The sequence below is a fragment of the Pseudorca crassidens genome, chromosome 10, assembly GCF_039906515.1.
Source record: "Pseudorca crassidens isolate mPseCra1 chromosome 10, mPseCra1.hap1, whole genome shotgun sequence".
NCBI lineage: Eukaryota > Metazoa > Chordata > Mammalia > Artiodactyla > Delphinidae > Pseudorca > Pseudorca crassidens.
This window is the reverse complement of record NC_090305.1, coordinates 32,370,403-32,389,451: the sequence shown is the minus strand read 5'-3', so window position 1 is coordinate 32,389,451 and position 19,049 is coordinate 32,370,403. Positions and strand designations below refer to the sequence as shown.

Below are 19,049 nucleotides of genomic sequence, written 5' to 3'. Positions count from 1 at the left end.
CACGTTGTTTTCTTGGGAATGCCAGCCCTGCCCCAGCATACTGGCAGTGAGCCTGTGGAGGGGGCAGCAGACAGACATGCAAACGTCAGTGTTGGGAGAAGGCTATAGTACCTTTTTGCTGACTATAACCTTCCCTCATAGCGGTTTATCAGCAACTGTACAGAAGGAAGTAAATGGTTCTTAGTTCCCAACACCAAGAGGAAGTTCTTCAACCACAGGCTTCTTAGTAGCAAGTTAAACCAGTGATATATAAAAAGCAGCTGAGCCTGAATGGTGGGGAGGCTATCACTTTAATACCCTGGAGGCAGAATACCCGTGGGACCATGGCCCACATTTATCATTAAATTTCTTTTGCAAGGATCAGTACTGAAAATGTAGTCCCTGCTTTTTTTTATTTTTTTTTTGGCCACACTGCGCAGCATGCGGGATCTCAGTTCCCCTACCAGGATCAAACCCTCGCCCCGCTGCAGTGGAAGCGTGGAGTCTTAACCACTGGCTGCCAGGGAAGTCCCTGTAGTCCCTGCTTTTTACAGTTGACTTTAACCTTGGGCCGTATTTCTTCACCCATAAAATGTGGTAGTCAGGTACTCTGAACACAAACAGGAGGAAGGGACAAAGGTTTCGCCAGCTGGCTTTCGGCTCCAAAAAGCCAGTTTAGATTATATAAACCTCACTTCAGGCTACCTTGCATTGCTAGGAAAAGCGTGAGGACCAGACTGCCATGTCTCTAAGTTCTACTTGTCATTAAGTAGCTGGCACGCTTATCTCCAAATCTCTGACAGGGCATAGTCATCAGCCTCCTTACCCCTGTGACCATTAGCAAGTGGCCAACTCCTCAAGTACAGGGTGGACACCTATCTTAGCTGAAAAGGCGGCAGTTTCACTTTCTATTCTGCTCACTCAAAGAACTATGCAAAACAGGCCAGAATCCTTGAGTCACAGCACTGGAATACTGATAGCCAAGTGGGGGAGAGGAAAGGAGGCAGGGTGAATGAGATACCAAATGTGTTCTTCCCCCATTCAGGGCTCAGCAGTGTAAGGGTTTCACTCGTCTCTGATCCTGGAGAGGAATCCAGCTCTGGAAGATGCGCCTGGGTCTTAAGCATAAGCACAGTGTGTTCAATAAAACATTTTTATTCTGTACAATATATATATGTGTATTTAAATATATATATATATATATATAATATATATGTATATATATATGCAGAGAAACCTCAACCAAATCCCTGAGTCCATGGGAACCCAGGACACTAACAAAGGGAAAGAGGGAATCCATGCTCTAAAGAATAGCAAGTATGGCAACATCTTTCCCTTTCCTCCAGGTTCCCTGCAACAGTGGGAAAGGGATGATCACTACAAATTACTAAAATAAGAGAGGACTTACATGGGGGCAGGATGGGGAGCTGTGAGTCAGGTCCCCAGCCACCAGTCTGGGGACTGTGGCAAAACAACCTGTTTGATCCAGCATTAAAACTAGCAGATCGCTGCAGAGGAGGGGACAAGACTGATTGACATGCAGCTGACCTTCGGTACGCCAAGTCTTAGCTTGGCGGCCCCACACCTGGGCCAGCACAACAAATAGCACCTGTGGGGCCTTTGAGAGGAGGAACTGGGGACATGGCCCTTGACTGAAGAAGGGAAGGGAGACAAAGCTGAAGAGCAGACCTCATGTCTCAGCACAGGGCGGGAGCACTGCCATTCACTGTCCCTGTGCCACTTCTTCAGACCCTGGGCCACCAGAGGGCCAGGAGCAGATGTCTTTTGTCCACAGTCAAGTAGAGATGGGCAACTTACATGACCTTGAGAAGAGGTATAGAAAAAAGGAGTGCTTTCGAGGACCACCCCCAGTTGTTGTGACAATTCCTGACGTGCAGGGACCACACCGGCGAATCATGCCCAGTCCTGACAGTGGGGCCAACGTGGCGGTGATCAGCTCCCTCCGGTAGACAGGCCGTTAGGGATGCCAGGCTTGATGAGCCAACCAGGCGGACACACGGCTGCTGAGCACTGCCCTGAATTCTCCTGTCCTCTCCCTCAGGACTGCCCCTCCCTGGTCACACCAAGCTTGGCGTCTCTCCAGAAGAGCTGGCAGGGAGCAAGCAGTAGAAAGCACCCCTCACTCCCTAGCCTACTAACACGCAGAGCCGCTAACAGGGGGCAGCATGGCCGGAAGTCACCTTATGTACTGTAGAGACAGCAGTAGAGCTGTGCCTGCCTGGAGGAGTTCAGAAGCCCATGTTGGCCTGGGCCTCTCCCGCTGCAATGGCTTGCACATCGGTGACATGGCCGATGCCCTTGGTGACACCCTCCCGGAACAGCAGCTTGGCGCCCACCTTCAGGTACTCTGGGTGTTTCAGGAAGCGGAAACGTACCACTGCTTTCTCCCCTGTCCGCAGCTTGTCCTGCAGCAGATACATGGTCACTGGCCCTGGAAAGCACCTCCTGTCTCTACCAGCCTTGGCTCTCCACCCTCGGGGGCCTAGCAGGTGTCTGCCCCACCCCCCAAGTGGGGCTTTGTCCTCTTTGTGGGATAAGGGAGCTCTCTACGAATATGGGGACAGGCTTTCCTCCTTTCTGGAAGCAGAATTCTGACTTTTCCCTAGGAAAACAGGGGCATGGCTGGGCCCCTCTCACCTTGGCATGGATCTTTTCTACCACTGCTGTCTGACGTACGTTGCCCACGTGTACTGTCACCTGGAAGCCTCGCCGGAAGGTGGTGGCGTGGAACAGCAGGACTATCTCTGCCTCGAACACTGAGCAGATGGTGGGATTCATCTCTGGGCTCACCATCACCATGCCCTGGGGAGGCATAGCCCCCAGACCCAGGAAGGGCAGACCTCACATTAGCCTCTCCTCCCCGGCCACCCTCACACCCCTTACAGCTCCTCAACTTCCTCCTCCTCTAGGACTTCCAACACAAAGACCTCAGAAGACAATACGGAAAACTATTCTTTTTGAGGGAGCCCTTCCTTACCCACCTTTCATGTCCTCTAACCCTTCTAACGCTTAGTGCTTTCAGAGTCCTGGACATTCGGGTTGCACCACAGTAATTCACATTTCGTGATCTGCGCTTTGTGAGTACCCTAAGCCTTTTCCATACACAGACAGTCTGTGTAACCAGCTTCTTGGCTTAGGGACTAGGTTCTCTTCAAGTTCCCCTGAAGCACCTTAGACAGATGCTTCTCATTCAAGGAGCCAGCCTCCCAGGCATTTCTCTTTGTGTTCTCCAACCCCCCCTCCCACCTCACCTTGCGAAGGAGTGCTCGGTCAAAGTCCCCGAGGGCCAGCGTAGCGGCCTGACCAGCTCGCAGCACACGACAGGCAGAGCGGTTGCGTTGGATGCTGCATACTCTCAGCTCCAGGAAGCAGCCATCGTCCGTGGGGCCCACCACCAGCTGGTCCCCCTCACGGCAAATCCCACTGCAGCCCACAGGGCAGGTGGCACAGCGTCAGCCTAAGCCCCCCTACCTGCTTCTCTACTAGGTCCTTCCCTTCTAAGACTGAGTCCCTCGGGTGGGAGAAAGAGACCCTAAATTCCAACTGGAAGGTAGGGGAGATGACTGCCTTGCCCCAGTCCAGAATTCAGACTGAAGGCTAACACCAGGAAAGGCTGGCAGTGACGCTGGCAGACAGGTACCTGTTGATTCGACACTGAGCACCTGATCCCTGAAAAAGCAGTTATCCCCTTGGGTTTCATCCTCTGCTTTGGAAAGAGTCTTAAGGGACCTCTCATTTCCCTAGTTGGAGATGAAGTCAGTTGATGCACTCTAGTTTTCTTCCTGGGGCCAAGACCCACACTTCTCCCCCAGGGGCCTGGAGAGTCCTAATAAGCAGCAATACTGTTTCTTCCCTTATAAGCCAATACACAAGCTTTCTCCAGCTCCTCTGATGGTGAAAGCCTAATTTACAAACAAGCACATCCTTTAGATGGGCTCTGTTCAACTCCAGGGTCTCCTTTGGGCTATGATGTCTTCCAGAGTTTGGGTATGTGAGGGCTGAGTAGGGTGGGTAGTAAGAAAGGCAATTCACCTGGAAAGTGTCCCTCCAACAACTGTCCCCACCTCTGGTACTGTGTAGATTTCATCCACCTGAAGCCAAAGAAGATTCTATCAAGGGCTGGCAGGTCCAAAACCTCTAAACAGACTCGGGGCTTGGAATTTGTCCCTCCCAGATCCCCAGCTCACTGCCTGTTCAGATGGCCAGTTACCTGGAACTCCGTCAGCTGCTGCATGAGTTCCTCCTGCTCTTTGCTGTTGGTGAGTGGCGGCAGAATATTCAGAAAGACTTTGAGCAGGTCCAGACTCTCTCCAGACACGCTGGACAGTGTGAAGATGGGGGTGACACTGTAGAGGGAGGCACGGAATGGGCAGATGAGGAAAGTTCCAACAGGAAGCAGAGGCTGGAGCCCTATACATGGAAAGGTGAGCTTCTCCTGGAGTGGCGAGGGGCTCCTCTCTGTTGTCTGCTAAGGTTCTCAGGAGCTTGGGGCCCTCTCTCTGTGAGCCATGGAGTGTGGCACGTGAGGCCCATCCCAGAGCCCAGGGAGATCGAAATGCCTGGCACAGCACTTCGTCTCCAGGCTCCCAGGCATCAGCAAAGCCGGCTTGGGGGAAGGGTCCAGCCTTCAGCAAAGACTCCCTCCTACAATCCCAACCTGAAAAACCACAGAACTGAACCAGAACTGGTCTGGCCCTAGAGGGAGGGGTACCCCATGCTCTGGGGCCCTGTGGAGCCATCCCTGTGGATCAGGGCTCTGGAGTGAGAAAGGCTTACTTGGGGGACTGGGCAAACTGCTGGGCAGCAGTGACGGCATCGTCCTCAGAGGTGACCAGCATGGGGACCTTGTGGCAGCCAGGCTGCTTGAGGACCCGCTCTAGCTGGCGTACCGTCCTCTCCACTGTGGTCTTGGCACACAGGTCCACCTTGCTGACCACGATGAAGAAGGGCACTTTCAGGGCCAGTGCCAGCCCCAGATGTTCCCTTGTGGTGCCGGCTGCTCAGAGAAGCAGGCAGGCAGCAAAAGAAGAGTTAGAATGAGGGAAGGAGGAGAGAGCAAGAGGGGAGTTAGTCTGGCTCCCAGATTTAAGGAGGCCCAGGGTAGGAGAGTCAGCACCCCCCTCCAGCCCCATCCCTGCCCCAATGCCTCGTACCAATCCCAGTGTTAGCACTGACGAGGAGCAGGGCACAGTCAGGGCAGTAGGACGTTAGGCCAAAGATGGTGGTGTGCAGGTACTTGTGGTGGCCTGCCAGGTCGATGAAGGTGATCATCTTGGAGCTGCTCTCACAGATCTCTTCTGCCGTCCGTGAGTCACTGTAATTCACCACCTGGCCCAGAGCCCAGGGCTCTCAGTGCCCCCTGCCAGCCTCCCCAACCCTTCAAGAGTTGCCAGGACCTAAACCAGTCCCTGGGTGACCCTGCCTGTTAACCCTGAGCCCCATTTCAGATCTAGTTCAGTTCATTCCCCATTTGTTTTCTAAGGAGGTCAGAGCTGGTTCAGTGCCCTCAGGGCCTTCGTCTACACTATTCCAGAAAGGCTCCACACTCTGACCTCAGACTCTGTCCTTCACCACTACCATCCCATCCTTAGAGTCTGGTCCCACTGGGTCCCGTTGATTGCATGCACCTCTCCCTTGCTGTTAAAGCCCAGGATCTCGAAGCTGATGCTGGAGGTTCGGCCGGACTGAATCTCATGCAGGTGGCGGAAAAGGTTCAGCCGAGCCCGGCCCCGCCCATTGTCCAGCTCTCCTTGGGTCAGGACTCCAAGCAGAGTCGACTTCCCTGAGTCCACATTCCCCAGGACAGCCACACGGAGGTCCAGGAACTGTGGATGAATTGTCAGAGGTCAGGGCTCCAACCCTTCACCTCTCTCCACTGAGAGTTAAGGTCAAAGGCAGTGGCACTTTCTGGGGACCAAACGATGAACTGGACCCCACCCCCACCCCAGGGTCCCAGGCCAGGGGAGAGTCTGCCACCACGGGGTCCTCCCAGGGAGCATAGGCGTGAGAGGCAGGGAAGGGTGTGGGCCCACCTGTTGGTTGTCAGGGACCTTTCGTACCAGCACCTCGGTGATCTTCCGGGGCATGTCACTATCATAGTCCACTTCTCGCTCCCGGAGAACAGTGATGTCTGCCCCGACCCTGTCACAGCAAGGCCACAGCTGCCACATCTCACCTGTACTCCCCTTCCCCCTTCCATCCCTGCTCTGGACCAATGGCCTTCTCATACCTCCCACAGAGCTCCCAACACCTTTCTTCACTTCCTACCCACCCTCCAGTCTATCCCATATACACAGCTCCCTTTACACAAACAAACCTTAAGTAAAGGAGCAAAAAAGCCTGGATCCAATGCAGAGGATCCCAGAAAACTAACCCTCCCCACTTCAGCCCTTTGTCAAGAGGAGGCAGGCCCTAGGTGACTGGGCATGCGTGGGTCCAGATTTAGGGAAAGGAGAACCAAGGGGAAGGGGAAGCATACTTCTCCGCCATCCGGTGCAGGGTCTTGAGGGAGGCCCGCATCTCCTCCTCAGCCAGCCCCACCAGCAGCCCATTGTCTTCTACTCCAATCTGGTAGACAGCCTCACCGCGGCCCTCCTGGAGCCGCCACTTCATCTGTGTCACCAGGTGCTCAAAACGATACTGGGATGGATTCACCAGCTTCAGCTTAGGGCAGGTGAGGTATCATGAGAAGGTAAAGTCAGAGATGCTCCTCCTGAACCCACATGCTCCCCATCTGTCCTGCCGAAAGGACCAGGACCTTCCCTTCCCTCTTAACTACCCTCATCCCTGACCTCCTCTAACAGTGAGTCCTCTTCCAACAGAATGAGGTACAGAGCCCTTACCCTGTACCACATCTTTAAATTACTACAGATTATGAAGTTAGAAGGATCTCAAAGAAATCATCCCACGCCAGCAAGGACAGCCTGACCCTCCCCAACCTAAGACTCACTTTATATTCGATGTTTCCATCTTCAGCCTGAAAAGAAACAGGGAGCAGTTACCACACACTGTCCAGACCTAACCCCTACTTCCCCTTGATTCCCCCTGCGGTCCAGGCAGCTAACTTAAGAGAGCAGGAAGCCTCGGCTGCACCTGCTTAGGCAGGTGTCTGTCAAAGGTCATGGCAGACCAGCCCTATACTCAGTCCCAGTGTGACCCCTCTGAAGGAAAGGCCTCTGAGAACACAGTCAGTCACCCATCTAAGCCAGGAACAGAACCCGGATTCCCTCCTTTTTTGATCACTGGCAGCACGCTCTTCCTGGATGCAAGATTCTCCCCCTCCCTTCCCCCAGGGCCTCAAACTGTTGTCCCCACAAGTCTATGTCTTCTCCGTGTCCAGGCTGCTGAGGCCATTCTTTGCCACTCATCTGAGAGACACCATTTCCTTCCTGCCCGCCCCTCTCAGCTGATGACATCAAGAATAAGAGGTTGCAAGAGGTTCTGGAGCACGGCCAAAGGGTGAGCTCAGCACTGGTCACTACAAGCCTGATAAGAAAGGAGTCCAGGTGAAAGAGAGGCAGGGCTCCAAAGTTGGGGTTGAGATGAAGAGAAGAAACTCAAAATATAATGAAGAAGACAGAGGCCACAAACTAGACTCACTGTGGCTTTTCCCCTCCTGTCCCCTAACTCTCATGCCTCAGTTGAGGTGAAATCTTGAGTCCATCCCACAATCTCCTCCTCTTCCCTACATCAGGTGACCCAACACAGAAGGATCCTGTTGCCTGAGCCTGCACCTCTTGGGTACAAAAGGATATGAGATTTGCCTGTTCTGCCTGTCCTGCATTTCTGCACTCCTCCTCCCTGACCATTTTATTTTTCTTTTCCCCTTCCTGTCATGATTCCATCTCTTCAAGGCCCTTTGACTCCCAGGCTCTTACAGGTCTTCACCCATAATCTCCACCTCATGGAGTATAAAGGAGATCTTTTCCCATCAGTAAAGACCTTCCTTTTTGTCATTTTGCTGGAGATGAAGAATTAGGATGGTTTCAAAAAGTGGTACAAGATAATGGTCTAGGCTAATGGTTATCAAAGTGTGGTCCCAGGGCCAGCAGCATTCATATCACCTGGGAACTTATAAGAAACGCAGACTATCAGGGCCACCTTTGACCTACTGAATCAGAAATTCTAGGGGTGGAGCAGCAATCCAGGTGGTTCTCATACATGCTAAAGTTTTATAACCACTTGATGAGGCTTTTCCCCTGGGTCCTCCTTTTCTAAGAGGGACAAAGTAGCAGTTATTATCTGCCTTAGGGACAGATGGAGCAGGAAGGTGGAGGCTGTCCCCACTCCCTCATAGGACAGGGAAAGGGCGGGAGGACTAAGCCTGACTGTCGCGCGCGCGCGCGTGTGTGTGTGTGTGTGTGTGTGTGTGTGTGTGTAAGGACGGAACATATTGCTCTTTTCCCGGGTACTCCCCTCCTCCCCGTGGAACAAGTTCAGAAAACTCTAACTCCTCATCCCAGGATGCAGTCTCCCTTCTCCTGTTGCAGCAGGGAGGGGACCGGGGCATTTTACTCTGCTCTTCCCAAAGGGATGCAGGTGGGATCCCCTTTCCCCACTCTTCCTCCCTGGGGTCCTAACACCGGAGGGGGAGGCCCAGTCTCTCTGTCCCTCCTCCCTAGGGTCCTAGGACCGGAAAGAAGGGTTCTCCTCTCCTGGGGGTCTTGACACCGGAAGGGGGTACTAATTCTCTCTGACCCGCCTTCCTGTAGTCCTGGGACCGGAAAGAGTGGTTTCCTCTCACCCCGCCACTTCTCATGTGCTTACCTCGGGGGGCAGGTACGGGGGGTTGTTGGCTTTGCTCCCTCTGTTCCTTCCGTTCTTCTTCTTCCCCTTCGGGCCACCGCAGCTACTGCTGCCGCCGGCGCCCCTAGCCTTGAGGGTTCCGCCCACGGCCGGGCCCCCTCCGGGCCGGCAGCAGCCGCCGAACAGCTCCGATACCCGCGAGTCCATCCGCCGCTGCCGCCAGCCCCCCGCCCGGCCCCTCCCCCCCGCCGCTGCCGCCGCCGCCGCCGCCGCCGCCGCCGCCGCCGCCGCCGCGCCTACTGCCACGGCCGAGTCGAGCCAGCCAGAGGAGGGCTGGGTGGGGCCCTGCGCAGGCCACACCCCCACCTTCCCTGGCCACCGGGTCGCGTCAGAAACAGCCGCAGGGCACCAAGGGATATAGAGTCCTCAAGCCTGCGAGCTCCCTGGAAAGAGCTCGACGCCGCCCTACAACTCCCGGGCGGCATCGCGGCGCAAGGAGCCGCGGGTGGCTTCGGGGCGTAGGCAAGGAGCGCGCCTTTGCCCGCAAAGGCCTAAGGGAGCTGTAGTCCAGTTCCCAGTCTCCAAGCGCTGAGCGGGTCTTTTCCTGGGGCCTGGTTGTGGGGCAGTCATCAGAGGCGGGGGGGCTTATATCAGAATCAAACTTTGTAGGCGCTTCTGGGTTTAGCCCCTTACCGCGATCCCAGACAACGGGTTTTGGATTGGAGAGCTGCAGAACTCAGGGCGACTGGTCCCTCCAGCCTACTGGCTCCGCCCGTGCCTCAGTTTCTCCCTCGACGGCCGGGGTGCCGTTTGGGTGAGTCAGGACCAATGCCAGGGCGGAGGCGGATGGTGGTTAGCCTAATTACGGCTTTTATTTTTACGATGATTATGCCACCTTTACACAGTAGTCACTGGTTTATTACCAGGCTGGCACTCTCCGCGGGCTGGTTTTAGCAGCCCGAGATACCGCGGTGGTCCCGACACGAGGCCCGAGCCCATAAACCAGCCTTGCAGCGAGGGCCCACAGCGAGTATTACCCCTCCCCTTTGTTTTGAAGCGGAACCAATCCGGGAGAACCGAGTTTGGCTTTAAAACCGCCAGGGCTGTGGGCGGGGCTGGGGCTCAGGTTACGTCAACCAAGGCGAGGGAGGGAGAAGTTGCCTGGAATAGAAACTTGGCCAAGGGCCCAGGGGACTGCTGACTTCTGACTTTATTGCCAAGCTGTCGTCTCTCTTGCTCTTTAGGGCTCTTGCAGTCAGCAAAGAGTAAACACATTCAGTGACGTAAACCAGTGTACGAGACACTAGAAAGGCAGAGTGGAGAAGCAGTTAGTGTTGCTGACCTGGGATTCAGGACGCGGAGTTCAATTCCCAGCCCCGCGGCTGTCTCTTACGCACCACTCACCCATTGTATGTCCACTTCCGCTCTCTTCACAAACAGCGAGATCCTCATACCCGGCCCAGAAATAAAACAGCCTTTCCCGCCAGACCTCAGTTTTCCTTGGAAAACTAGAAGCAGCAACAGTGGCTTACCTCTGGTGATCCTTTCAGGGGTTCAGACTTGGTGGAGTCCATGGCTTCCCCCCAGGACCACAAGGAGAAAGGCAAGTTACTGATCACGTAGTTGCTGTCCACATATAGCTCCCGAAACTGGTGAGAGCAGAAGGACCAAAATCTGTAAAAGGGCCTAGCAGACCTGGCCAATTATGTGGTCTTCAGTGGTTGAAAGCACACGTGACTTCTCAACCCTGTTCAGCTAAAGGAAGGTTTTGCTGCAGAGGTCAACCGTAGCCAGGGACACAACCCCACCAAAGAAGCTGCTACTTAGGGGCTGAGTGAGAGATCTCAAGAAGGTTGGGGATTGGAAGCGAGAGCTAAGACTATTCCCCCAACATTATCACCACCACCAACTCTGGGGTTTCTTGATAACCAGGGCCTGCTGCACTTGCCTGATAACACTTGTCCTCTCATCATCATAGATCTTTCAACCACCCCAACACACACAATTTCACTTCATTCTTTCCAATTCCCTTGTCTCCTAAGTGGAGAACTTTTAAGAGAAGGGAAGGGATAACCCATTCTGATATCCATTCTTAAACAACCTGGCTTACCACAGACAGGAGTGAAGGCTGGCAGAGGAGTAGGCTGAACAGGGATGTCTGTCCAGGAGGAGATCAGGGTCCTGGGAGATGGAAGGTGTTATATGTGTTTAGTTTCCTGGAGGGGTTGCTTATGAGGTGTTTATGATGTGGTTGCCTGTGAGGTAAATAATGGATGTATACATACAGACTTTTTTCCTGGTATGTAATTATTAGTCATTCATTCTTTGTGTATAGTACATTTACATACGTTTTAAAGTTAGACTTAGCAATATTCCCCTTTATATTTTCTTGGTTTTTGTCATGTCTAAGCCAACCCCACTCCTAAATTATGGATTATTCTCCAGTAGATGTTTAATCGATTTGGAATGTATCTTTATGTAGGATGTGTAATAGGAACTAACTTGATTTTTTTCCCCTCCTGAATGGATAGGGAGTTGTTTCAAGTTATTTGCTTTGAGAAGTCACCCTCATCACATACTAAGATCTACATATACATTGATCTGTTTCTGGACTGTCTTCTGTTTTATTATCTGTTTATTCCTGAGCCAACACCACAGTATTTTAATCATTATACTTTTATGGTATGTTTTGATCTCTGGTCCCTGCTTCCTGAAGCACACTTTTTTCTTGGCCTCTATCACCTAATACTTGTCTATTTTTCTTTCTACTTCTCTGGCTACTCCTCAGTCTCCTCCACAGATTCTCTCTTTCTGCTCATCCCCTAAACATTAGTGTCTTCAGGATCCTTGCTCATTTTCATTCTATACAGCTTCCCTGGGTGATCTTATCCACTCCCATGCTGATGACTCTCAAATACATATTTCTGTTCCCAATGGTGTTCCTAAATATCTCTTCACTGTCCAATGGAACAGCAAACCTATCAAAAACTGAACTCATCTTTTCTCCTTACCTATACCCCAGTAAAGCTGGTCCTTCTCTGGTGTTCCCTCCTTCACTGAATGGCACAACTGGTCATAGAGTTGCTGAAGTAAAAAACCTGCTTGTCTTCTTGACAGTCTCTCTCTACCCCTCCTCCTCTTCCTGGGCTCAACCACCATGCTCACTGGACCTCCTAAATATCTCTGGGGTTCACCCAGTTCTCTCCAACCCACTGTGACTACCCTAGTTCAGGCCTCTTTCACCATCTTTTCTGTGAGATATTATGGAAAAAACCCGAACGAACTTTTTGGCCAACCCAATCGTTGGGTAATTCCAGTTGCTAGCTCTAACTGGTATCCCTGCCTCCTCCTTTATCCTGTCTGTAATCTAGACCCAGTGTAGAGATTAAATTTATAAAATGTAAATGTAATTATGTCACTCCCCTACTTAAATCTTTCAAAGTTTCCCCCACTCCCCTACGGGATCAAGTTCAAACGCTTTAATGTGGCTTATAAAGCCCTGCCATGATCTGGCTCCTGTTTGTCCATCACAGCCTTAACTCTCCATAAGCTGAACTCTTTTTAATTCCTTGAATAGAGGATGCTCTTGTATCTCAAGGTCTTGTTAAAAAACAAAGTTCAACTGAAGATTTGAAGATCTAATTGGCTTTATTTAACAGTTCATGAATCAGGCAGCATCCTATCTAGTAACTACGAAGGCACTCTGAGGGGCTGTTCAAAATGCAAGACTTTTATAGAAGGGGGGGTAGGATAAGGAGGTTGTAAGCAAAAGGAAAGAAAGGATTAGGGGGAATGTTGGGGGACTTATCTTGCAGATTACCTCACTAGCGCTGACTAGGAAATTCCAGACTGGTTAGTTTAAAATTCCACTCCAGGAGAAGTTGAAACTGCTACTAGGTTAGGAAATGAGTCTTGGTGAGATTTAGCACAAGTGAATCCGTTTGGGGGTTGTTTCTTTCTAACAGTCTCCAGGACCACCAGGCCCTCCTCTTTACCTTTACTCATCCTACAGGTCTCAGTTTCCTCCGGGACCACCCCTCACTCCCACCCCCTCTAGGTTAGGCGCTCCTGTTCTTCGCGTCCGCTGCCCATGTATGCCTTACTATATAATTCATCACATTGCATTGAATCCATTAGGCATTGAACACTTTGCGGACAGCGCCTGCCTCTGGCTTCTTCGCTGCAGAGTCTCCAGCACCTAGGACAGGGCCTGGCACGAAGTAGGTGCGCAGCGAATACGGAACGCAGTAGAGAACGGATGCATGCGGGCGGGTGTCCTTTGGAAGGCAGCGCTAAGTGGCTGAGAACCCATGGTTTCCCTGTAGGAGAAGGGTTCAGCGGACTTGCCGGACGGTGTTAAGAAGGAGAGCGCAGAGCTCAATTCCCCACCCAGCCCAGCCTCCGCCACACTGACGCGGCGCCCCGCCCACTTTCCGGCAACGGAACCGGAAGTGGAGGCCGGGTTTCCCATGAGGCTGCGCGGGGCGCCTATTCAAACCGCACGGAGAGTGGGGAGGAGGTCATGATGGCGGCCCCAGAGCGGGAAGTGCAGGCCCCGGCCGCAGTCTCTGGTAAGGCGTGGGGTCCGGAGCTCGAGGAGTCTGTTTCCTCCCTACCGCTGCTCCTTCCAGTCACTTAGCCCCTGGCCCCTTCTCTGGCCTGTCTTCCTTGTCCCCATTTCCCGGCGTCCCTCCCAGTTCTGACTCGGCGCCGTTGACTCCATCGCCCCCAAGGCCCTGGATTCCATTGGTTCACCCCCCTTTTCGCGACGGGTTCTGGGCCCTGCTTGACTACACTTTCTCTCAACTCGTTTTCCCAGATCAGGGCCTCCACTTTCTGAGCAGAGCCCCAGTCGCTGCCTCCGAAATCCTCCACCCGTTCCCCACAAATCCCGCCGTCACTTCACCTTAGGCAACTGGGATCCGGAACCTCCGCGCCACCGCCCACAGGGGAGTTTGCGGAGGGAATCTGCATGTGTCGGGGTGTCGCCTCCGCAGTGGTGGCCGATGTCGCCACAAGGGAATGAGAAGACTGGCTTTGGCCTTTTAAGTTTTTCATTTTTCTCTCTTGTCCCCCTGTGCACCTACCAGATTTGGAGTGGTGTGAGAAGTCGGAGGAAACCCACGACCCCCAGATAGAACTTGAGACCACCTCCCCCCAGGAACCTCCCAACCCTTCGGAGCCCCTTCGCCCCAGAGTCTGCGTGGTGCCAGTGGTGTTTCCCGGGCCTGTCAGCCAGGAAGGGTGCTGTCGGTTTACTTGTGAACTTCTGAAGCATATCATGTACCAACGCCAGCAACTCCCTCTGCCCTACGAACAGCTTAAGCACTTCTACCGAAAACCTCCCCAGGTGGGCACAGGCTTTGGGAGAAAATTGGTGGGGAGACTTTGTGGCTATTAGATGGTGGGCAGGTAAAAAGGGCGTCTAAGGAATCTTCAGGCCTGTCAGCCTAAGCAGCTGTAAGGGATGTTTCAGCCCTATGGCTTCTGTCCCTTTCTACCCACTCTGGTCTTTTTTTTTTTTTTTTTTTTTTGCGGTGCGCCGGCCTCTCACTGTTGTGGCCTCTCCCGTTGCAGAGCACAGGCTCCAGACGCGCAGGCCCAGCGGCCATGGCTAACGGGCCTAGCCGCTCCGCGGCATATGGGATCCTCCCGGACCGGGGCACGAACCCATGTCCCCTGCATCGGCAGGCAGACTCTCAACCACTGCGCCACCAGGGAAGCCCCCTTTCTACCCACTCTAGTCTTGATAGTCTAACCCTTCCTGCTTTTCCTCTTGTTTTCTTTTTCTGAAACTTCTATTGTGTGTTGCATTTGGACTTAATGAACTGGTCCTTTAATTTAATTAAATTAATTAATTAATTTATTTTTTTGCGGTATGCGGGCCTCTCACTGTTGTGGCCTCTCCCGTTGCGGAGCACAGGCTCCGGACGCGCAGGCTCAGCGGCCATGGCTCACGGGCCCAGCCGCTCCGCGGCATGTGGGATCTTCCCGGACCGGGGCACAAACCCGTGTCCCTTGCATCGGCAGGTGGACTCAACCACTGCACCACCAGGGAAGCCCTGATCCTTTAATTTTAGTGTCTTTTCTGTCCATATCCTCATCTCTTTGTTTCTATGTTATATTTTCTGTGGGTTTATATTATGTTTATATAAATTTATATAAACTTCCTTGAGTTTATATTCTAACACTTATATCAGTTTTTTTTTCTTTTTTGGCAGTCATAGTCTTAAGAGCTTTTTCTTAATTTTTACATGTTCCTTTTAAATTGCATCCTGTTGTTTCCTGTCTGTATGAACTTCTCTTACCTGTGGACGTTAATTGTATTTTTGAAGCTTTTCTCTGTCGCTTGCAGTGTCTCCGTTTCTTCCAGATTCCTTTTCCTATTTATTTGTTTTTGTCTCTTTCATGTTAGAGGCTTTTATTTGGTGTCTGATAAATATTTAAGAATAAGTCATTGAAAGTTCTGTGTGCATGGCTGGGCCTCTGAGCTAGCTGATAGCCTTGAAGGATATTGGGTGAGAAAGTAATGGTAGTGATAACAGGAAAGAAGATTGGTCTAATAAAGGTGATTCTGGAGTGGTCTTCCAGATAAACATGGCAAATTGAACACATGCTTATCTGTGCTCCCATCTGAAATACTACTAAATCAGAGAAATAGGAAGGAAGGAAAGAAAGAGAGAAAGAGGACTTCCAAAACATTCTGTCTGGGTGGAGGAAATTGGCAGGTGATCTAAGGGTCCTTGCACAGGTGTTCCCTCAGTCCCCATGTGTTCACTTTTGTCTTCTGTGGTGCTTAAGTGGACAATTCCTGGGCCTTTATGGGCTTCTGCATTGTGAATCATTTCAAACTTCTCAGGGGAGTCCCCTCTGTCAGTACTTGGTATTCAGCTCTTTCGAACTCTTCCGTCTGCTTTCTCTCTTCCAGAAATTTGTTGCTGCCTTTGGACACTGTTGTCTATTTTCCAGTTCTTTTTTTTGCAATTTATTTATTTATTTATTTTTGGCTGTGTTGAGTCTTTGTTGCTGTGCGCCGGCTTTCTCTAGTTGCGGCGAGTGGGGGCTGCTGTTTGTTGCGGTGCGCGGGCTTCTCATTGCAGTGGCTTCTCTTTTTGCGGAGCACTGACTCTAGGCGTGAAGACTTCAGTAGTTGTGGCACGCGGTCTCAGTAGTTGTGGCTTTGGGCTCTAGAGTGCAGGCCCAGTAGTTGTGGTGCACAGGCTTAGTTGCTCCGCGGCATGTGGGATCTTCCTGGGCCAGGGCTTGAACCCGTGTTCCCTGCGTTGGCAGGCAGATTCTTAACCACTGTGCCACCAGGGAAGTCCCTTCCAGTTCTTTTTGCCCTTGGGAGTCCTCTTTCTCTCCCCTCCTTCCCTCCCTTCCTGTCTCCCTCCATTCCCTCTTTCCTTCCTGCCTTCCTTCCTTCCTCCCTCCCTCCCTCCATCCCTCCCTTCCTTCCATTTGCCATGTTTAACTGGAGGATGAACTCCAGAATTTATTAGACCAAATAATCCTCAGTCTTGTTATCACTCTCAGCACAGCAAAAATTTGCCACCACATCTCCTTGAGTATTTTAGTTGCTAATTTCTGGATGCCTCCTGCTTCAGAACACTGTCTTTGCTGTTCTAAGTGTGGAAGAATTATGATTTTGTACAAAGAACGTAGTTTCCTTTTTGATACATTACCCTCTGATAAAACCCAGTGTCTTGCCTGTGGCAGTTCACTGAACTGGAAATCCAGTCCCATAAATCTGCTCCATCCCAGAGGGTTCTTCAAAGGTCATTAGCTTTCCCCTACCTTGCAGAACTTCTCTGTCACCATTCTTTGTCCTCACAGGCAGAGGAAGTGGTGAAGAAGAAACCTCGGGCCACTGCCGAGGTGAGCAGCAGGAAATGCCAACAAACCCTGGCAGAACTGGAGAGCGTCCTCAGCCACCTGGAGGGTCTCTTTGCCAGGACACTAGTACCACGAGTGCTGATCCTCCTTGGGGGCAATGCCCTCAGTCCCAAGGAGTTCTATGAACTTGACTTGTCCCGCTTGGTCCCCAACAGCATGGACCCGAGCCTGAGCACAGCAGCTTGTTTGCGCCGCCTCTTCCGAGCCATTTTCATGGCTGATGCCTTCAGTGAGCTGCAGGTTCCTCCACTCATGGGCACCATTGTCATGGCACAGGGTCACCGCGACTGTGGAGAAGACTGGTTTCGACCCAAGCTCAACTATAGAGTGCCCAGCCGGGGCCACAAATTGACTGTGACCCTGTCCTGTGGCCGACCCGCCATCCCAGCTACAGCCTGGGAGGATTACATTTGGTTCCAGGCACCAGTGACACTGAAGGGCTTCCACGAGTGAATGGGAATGCTCATCGTGAACACAATGGCTAAATTATCTTTCCCCCTGTGGCACCAAGTCACCCATCTCTTGCTTGGAGCTAGTTAATTCCTGGCGAGAGGAAGGTTCTCTCCTTCTGGCTGCCTGCCTCCCTTAGACTTCCCGGGGGGCTGATGGTATGGTTAGGGCTGTAATAATCATCACTGAACAAGCATCTCTTTGAATCAAAGGCTGATTTTCCCAGAGGGTTCTGGGTCAGGTGTTTCTTTTGGGGGTTGGAAAGCAAACATGGGCCCATAGACGGACACCCCTATGGAGGTCACCCTTTTCTGCTTTTTGCTGTGGCCTTTCAGAATTTTTACCAGGGACATAATGTGGATATGACTCATGAACTTAAATATAAAATGTATGGATTAATGTTACATTTTCCTGAAACTCTTTTAGCTTAAAGAGACTTTCCAGGCTTGAGGTTAGAGTATTTTATCTTCCCCCTTGGCCTCTTGTGCTTTGGGCTTCCATGATTTTTTTTTTTACTAATGATTCTTTCTCTTCATCAGCCCCAGGCCAATCTGGGAAGTTAAGTGACTTGGCCAAGGTTCTATAACAGTTCGATATCAGAGCTGGGGCAAGAGTTCTCATCAGCTAACTCCTAGCCCGATGTTCTTTGCTTGCCACGTGAGTATGTGTACCCAGAGCAGAGGTCACATGGGGGAAGGGAGCTGAGAAAAGAAAACCGAGAGAGTCTTTGCAAAGCCTGATTGAACCGTAGGCTAAGGCACCAAGGCTGCCCTGCAGGCTCACTTCCCTGAGGCCAGATGTCCCTTCTGGAATTCTGCCCTGCCTCTCTCCATTGCAGTTGCGTGGTGGCTGCCGGCAGTTACTGTTGGCAGTATTGTCCTCAGGCAAACCCTGCTCTCCTGCCTGTGGCTGTCCTTCCTCGGCTACATTTCTGGCTTGGCCATCCTGAGCCTTACTGTTATCCTCTCCAGCCTGATGCTGTCCTGTCCACTAAGCACTGAGGCCCTTTGTCTCTGCGAACACCTGCTTATTTCTTGGAAGCAAGTTGAAGACAGAATCCTCATCCTGCTGGTGTTGGAGATAGGGGTGTGTGTTTGAGAGTGTGTGTGTGTGTGTATGTATGTGTAAATGGGGGCAATATATACTATTTTTTACGTTTTAAGAAGAATGTTTTATGTTTTATATTTTAAGAAAATAGTTTATATTTTATAGTAGATTTTAAGCACTTTACATACATTATCTAATCTAATAACCTTGAAAAGTTCATATTATAGTCCCCGTTTTATAGATGATGCTTGGGGAGATTGGGGAGGTTGAATAACTTGCATAAGATAAGTGTCGAAACCTGGATTCATGAGTTTGAATATCTTGCATAAGTGTCAAAACCTGGATTCAAACCCAGTCCAGCTGGCTCGAGGCTCACTGCTTTACACTGCTGTACACCCTGTGTGATTTTACTCTGAGCTAATTAAACAGGGTTTGCCCTACTGAAGGTGGTAGAATTGGAAAGCAGCAGGACTTCCGTCTCTGGCTTCAGATTGTGTTTCGTGACATGGAACCTGCCATTTATTGGTGCGGAGTAAGTATGGAATCAATGCAAACAAAAGGTTTGAGATCTTTTCTGTGCTGTGTCCACTTGAAGCATATTCCACCAGCTGGACTTTGCTGGTTTTGTGTCTGATATTACCTTACAGAAGAGGAGCAGGGCCATATCTCCCACTTGGGAAGGGACAGGCTAAGGGGTCTGCCTAAAGGGAGGGAGAGTTTTGAACAAGTTATAAATTGTTTTGAGATGTAAGACACATTAAGCCAAGTCAGATCCCTCAAGTACTACTTTTAAAAGCCTTCATAAACAATGTCTAGGCAATCAAAACAAAGTAATTATTCAGGTAATTTAGACAGTTCTCTGTCGGGTTGGCATTGGGGACAGGTCATTCTGATTTCATGAGTCCTCCAAA

At 51.4% G+C, this 19,049-nt stretch overlaps 2 protein-coding genes across 4 annotated transcripts; one reads left to right on the top strand and one right to left on the bottom strand.

Annotated features, from left to right (window-relative positions):
* Positions 1 to 1,118: 1,118 nt before the first annotated feature.
* GTPBP2 (GTP binding protein 2) lies at positions 1,119 to 8,982 on the bottom strand. 3 transcript variants are annotated; one of them, XM_067752830.1, is made up of 12 exons: positions 8,767 to 8,982; positions 6,950 to 6,976; positions 6,479 to 6,663; positions 6,033 to 6,141; positions 5,628 to 5,825; positions 5,154 to 5,328; positions 4,777 to 4,996; positions 4,211 to 4,346; positions 4,033 to 4,091; positions 3,252 to 3,423; positions 2,638 to 2,802; positions 1,119 to 2,405 (listed from the first exon to the last, which is right to left on the bottom strand). In XM_067752830.1, the coding sequence occupies exons 1-12, from the start codon at positions 8,950 to 8,952 to the stop codon at positions 2,229 to 2,231; spliced, it is 1,809 nt and encodes a 602-aa protein (XP_067608931.1). In that variant the 5' UTR covers positions 8,953 to 8,982; the 3' UTR covers positions 1,119 to 2,228. The 3 variants fall into 3 exon arrangements, with proteins under 3 accessions (XP_067608931.1, XP_067608932.1, XP_067608934.1); XM_067752831.1 differs by lacking the exon at positions 8,767 to 8,982 and adding an exon at positions 7,315 to 8,169; XM_067752833.1 differs by lacking the exon at positions 8,767 to 8,982 and adding an exon at positions 7,196 to 7,309.
* Positions 8,411 to 18,600, top strand: MAD2L1BP (MAD2L1 binding protein). Its single transcript, XM_067752840.1, has 4 exons — positions 8,411 to 8,538; positions 12,883 to 13,316; positions 13,836 to 14,095; positions 16,582 to 18,600. The coding sequence occupies exons 2-4, from the start codon at positions 13,268 to 13,270 to the stop codon at positions 17,092 to 17,094; spliced, it is 822 nt and encodes a 273-aa protein (XP_067608941.1). The 5' UTR covers positions 8,411 to 8,538; positions 12,883 to 13,267; the 3' UTR covers positions 17,095 to 18,600.
* The last annotated feature ends 449 nt before the right edge of the window (positions 18,601 to 19,049 follow it).

Excerpts from the sequence above, each read along its gene's own strand:
- GTPBP2 (XM_067752830.1), bottom strand. The coding sequence starts at position 8,952 with ATGGACTCGCGGGTATCGGAGCTGTTCGGCGGCTGCTGCCGGCCCGGA. Across the intron at positions 4,347-4,776 it reads CAGTTTGCCCAGTCCCCCAA|TGTCACCCCCATCTTCACAC; the intron begins GTAAGCCTTTCT and ends CTCCCTCTACAG. Across the intron at positions 2,406-2,637 it reads TAGAAAAGATCCATGCCAAG|GACAAGCTGCGGACAGGGGA; the intron begins GTGAGAGGGGCC and ends TATCTGCTGCAG.
- MAD2L1BP (XM_067752840.1), top strand. The coding sequence starts at position 13,268 with ATGATGGCGGCCCCAGAGCGGGAAGTGCAGGCCCCGGCCGCAGTCTCT. Across the intron at positions 13,317-13,835 it reads GGCCCCGGCCGCAGTCTCTG|ATTTGGAGTGGTGTGAGAAG; the intron begins GTAAGGCGTGGG and ends TGCACCTACCAG. Across the intron at positions 14,096-16,581 it reads TCTACCGAAAACCTCCCCAG|GCAGAGGAAGTGGTGAAGAA; the intron begins GTGGGCACAGGC and ends TTGTCCTCACAG.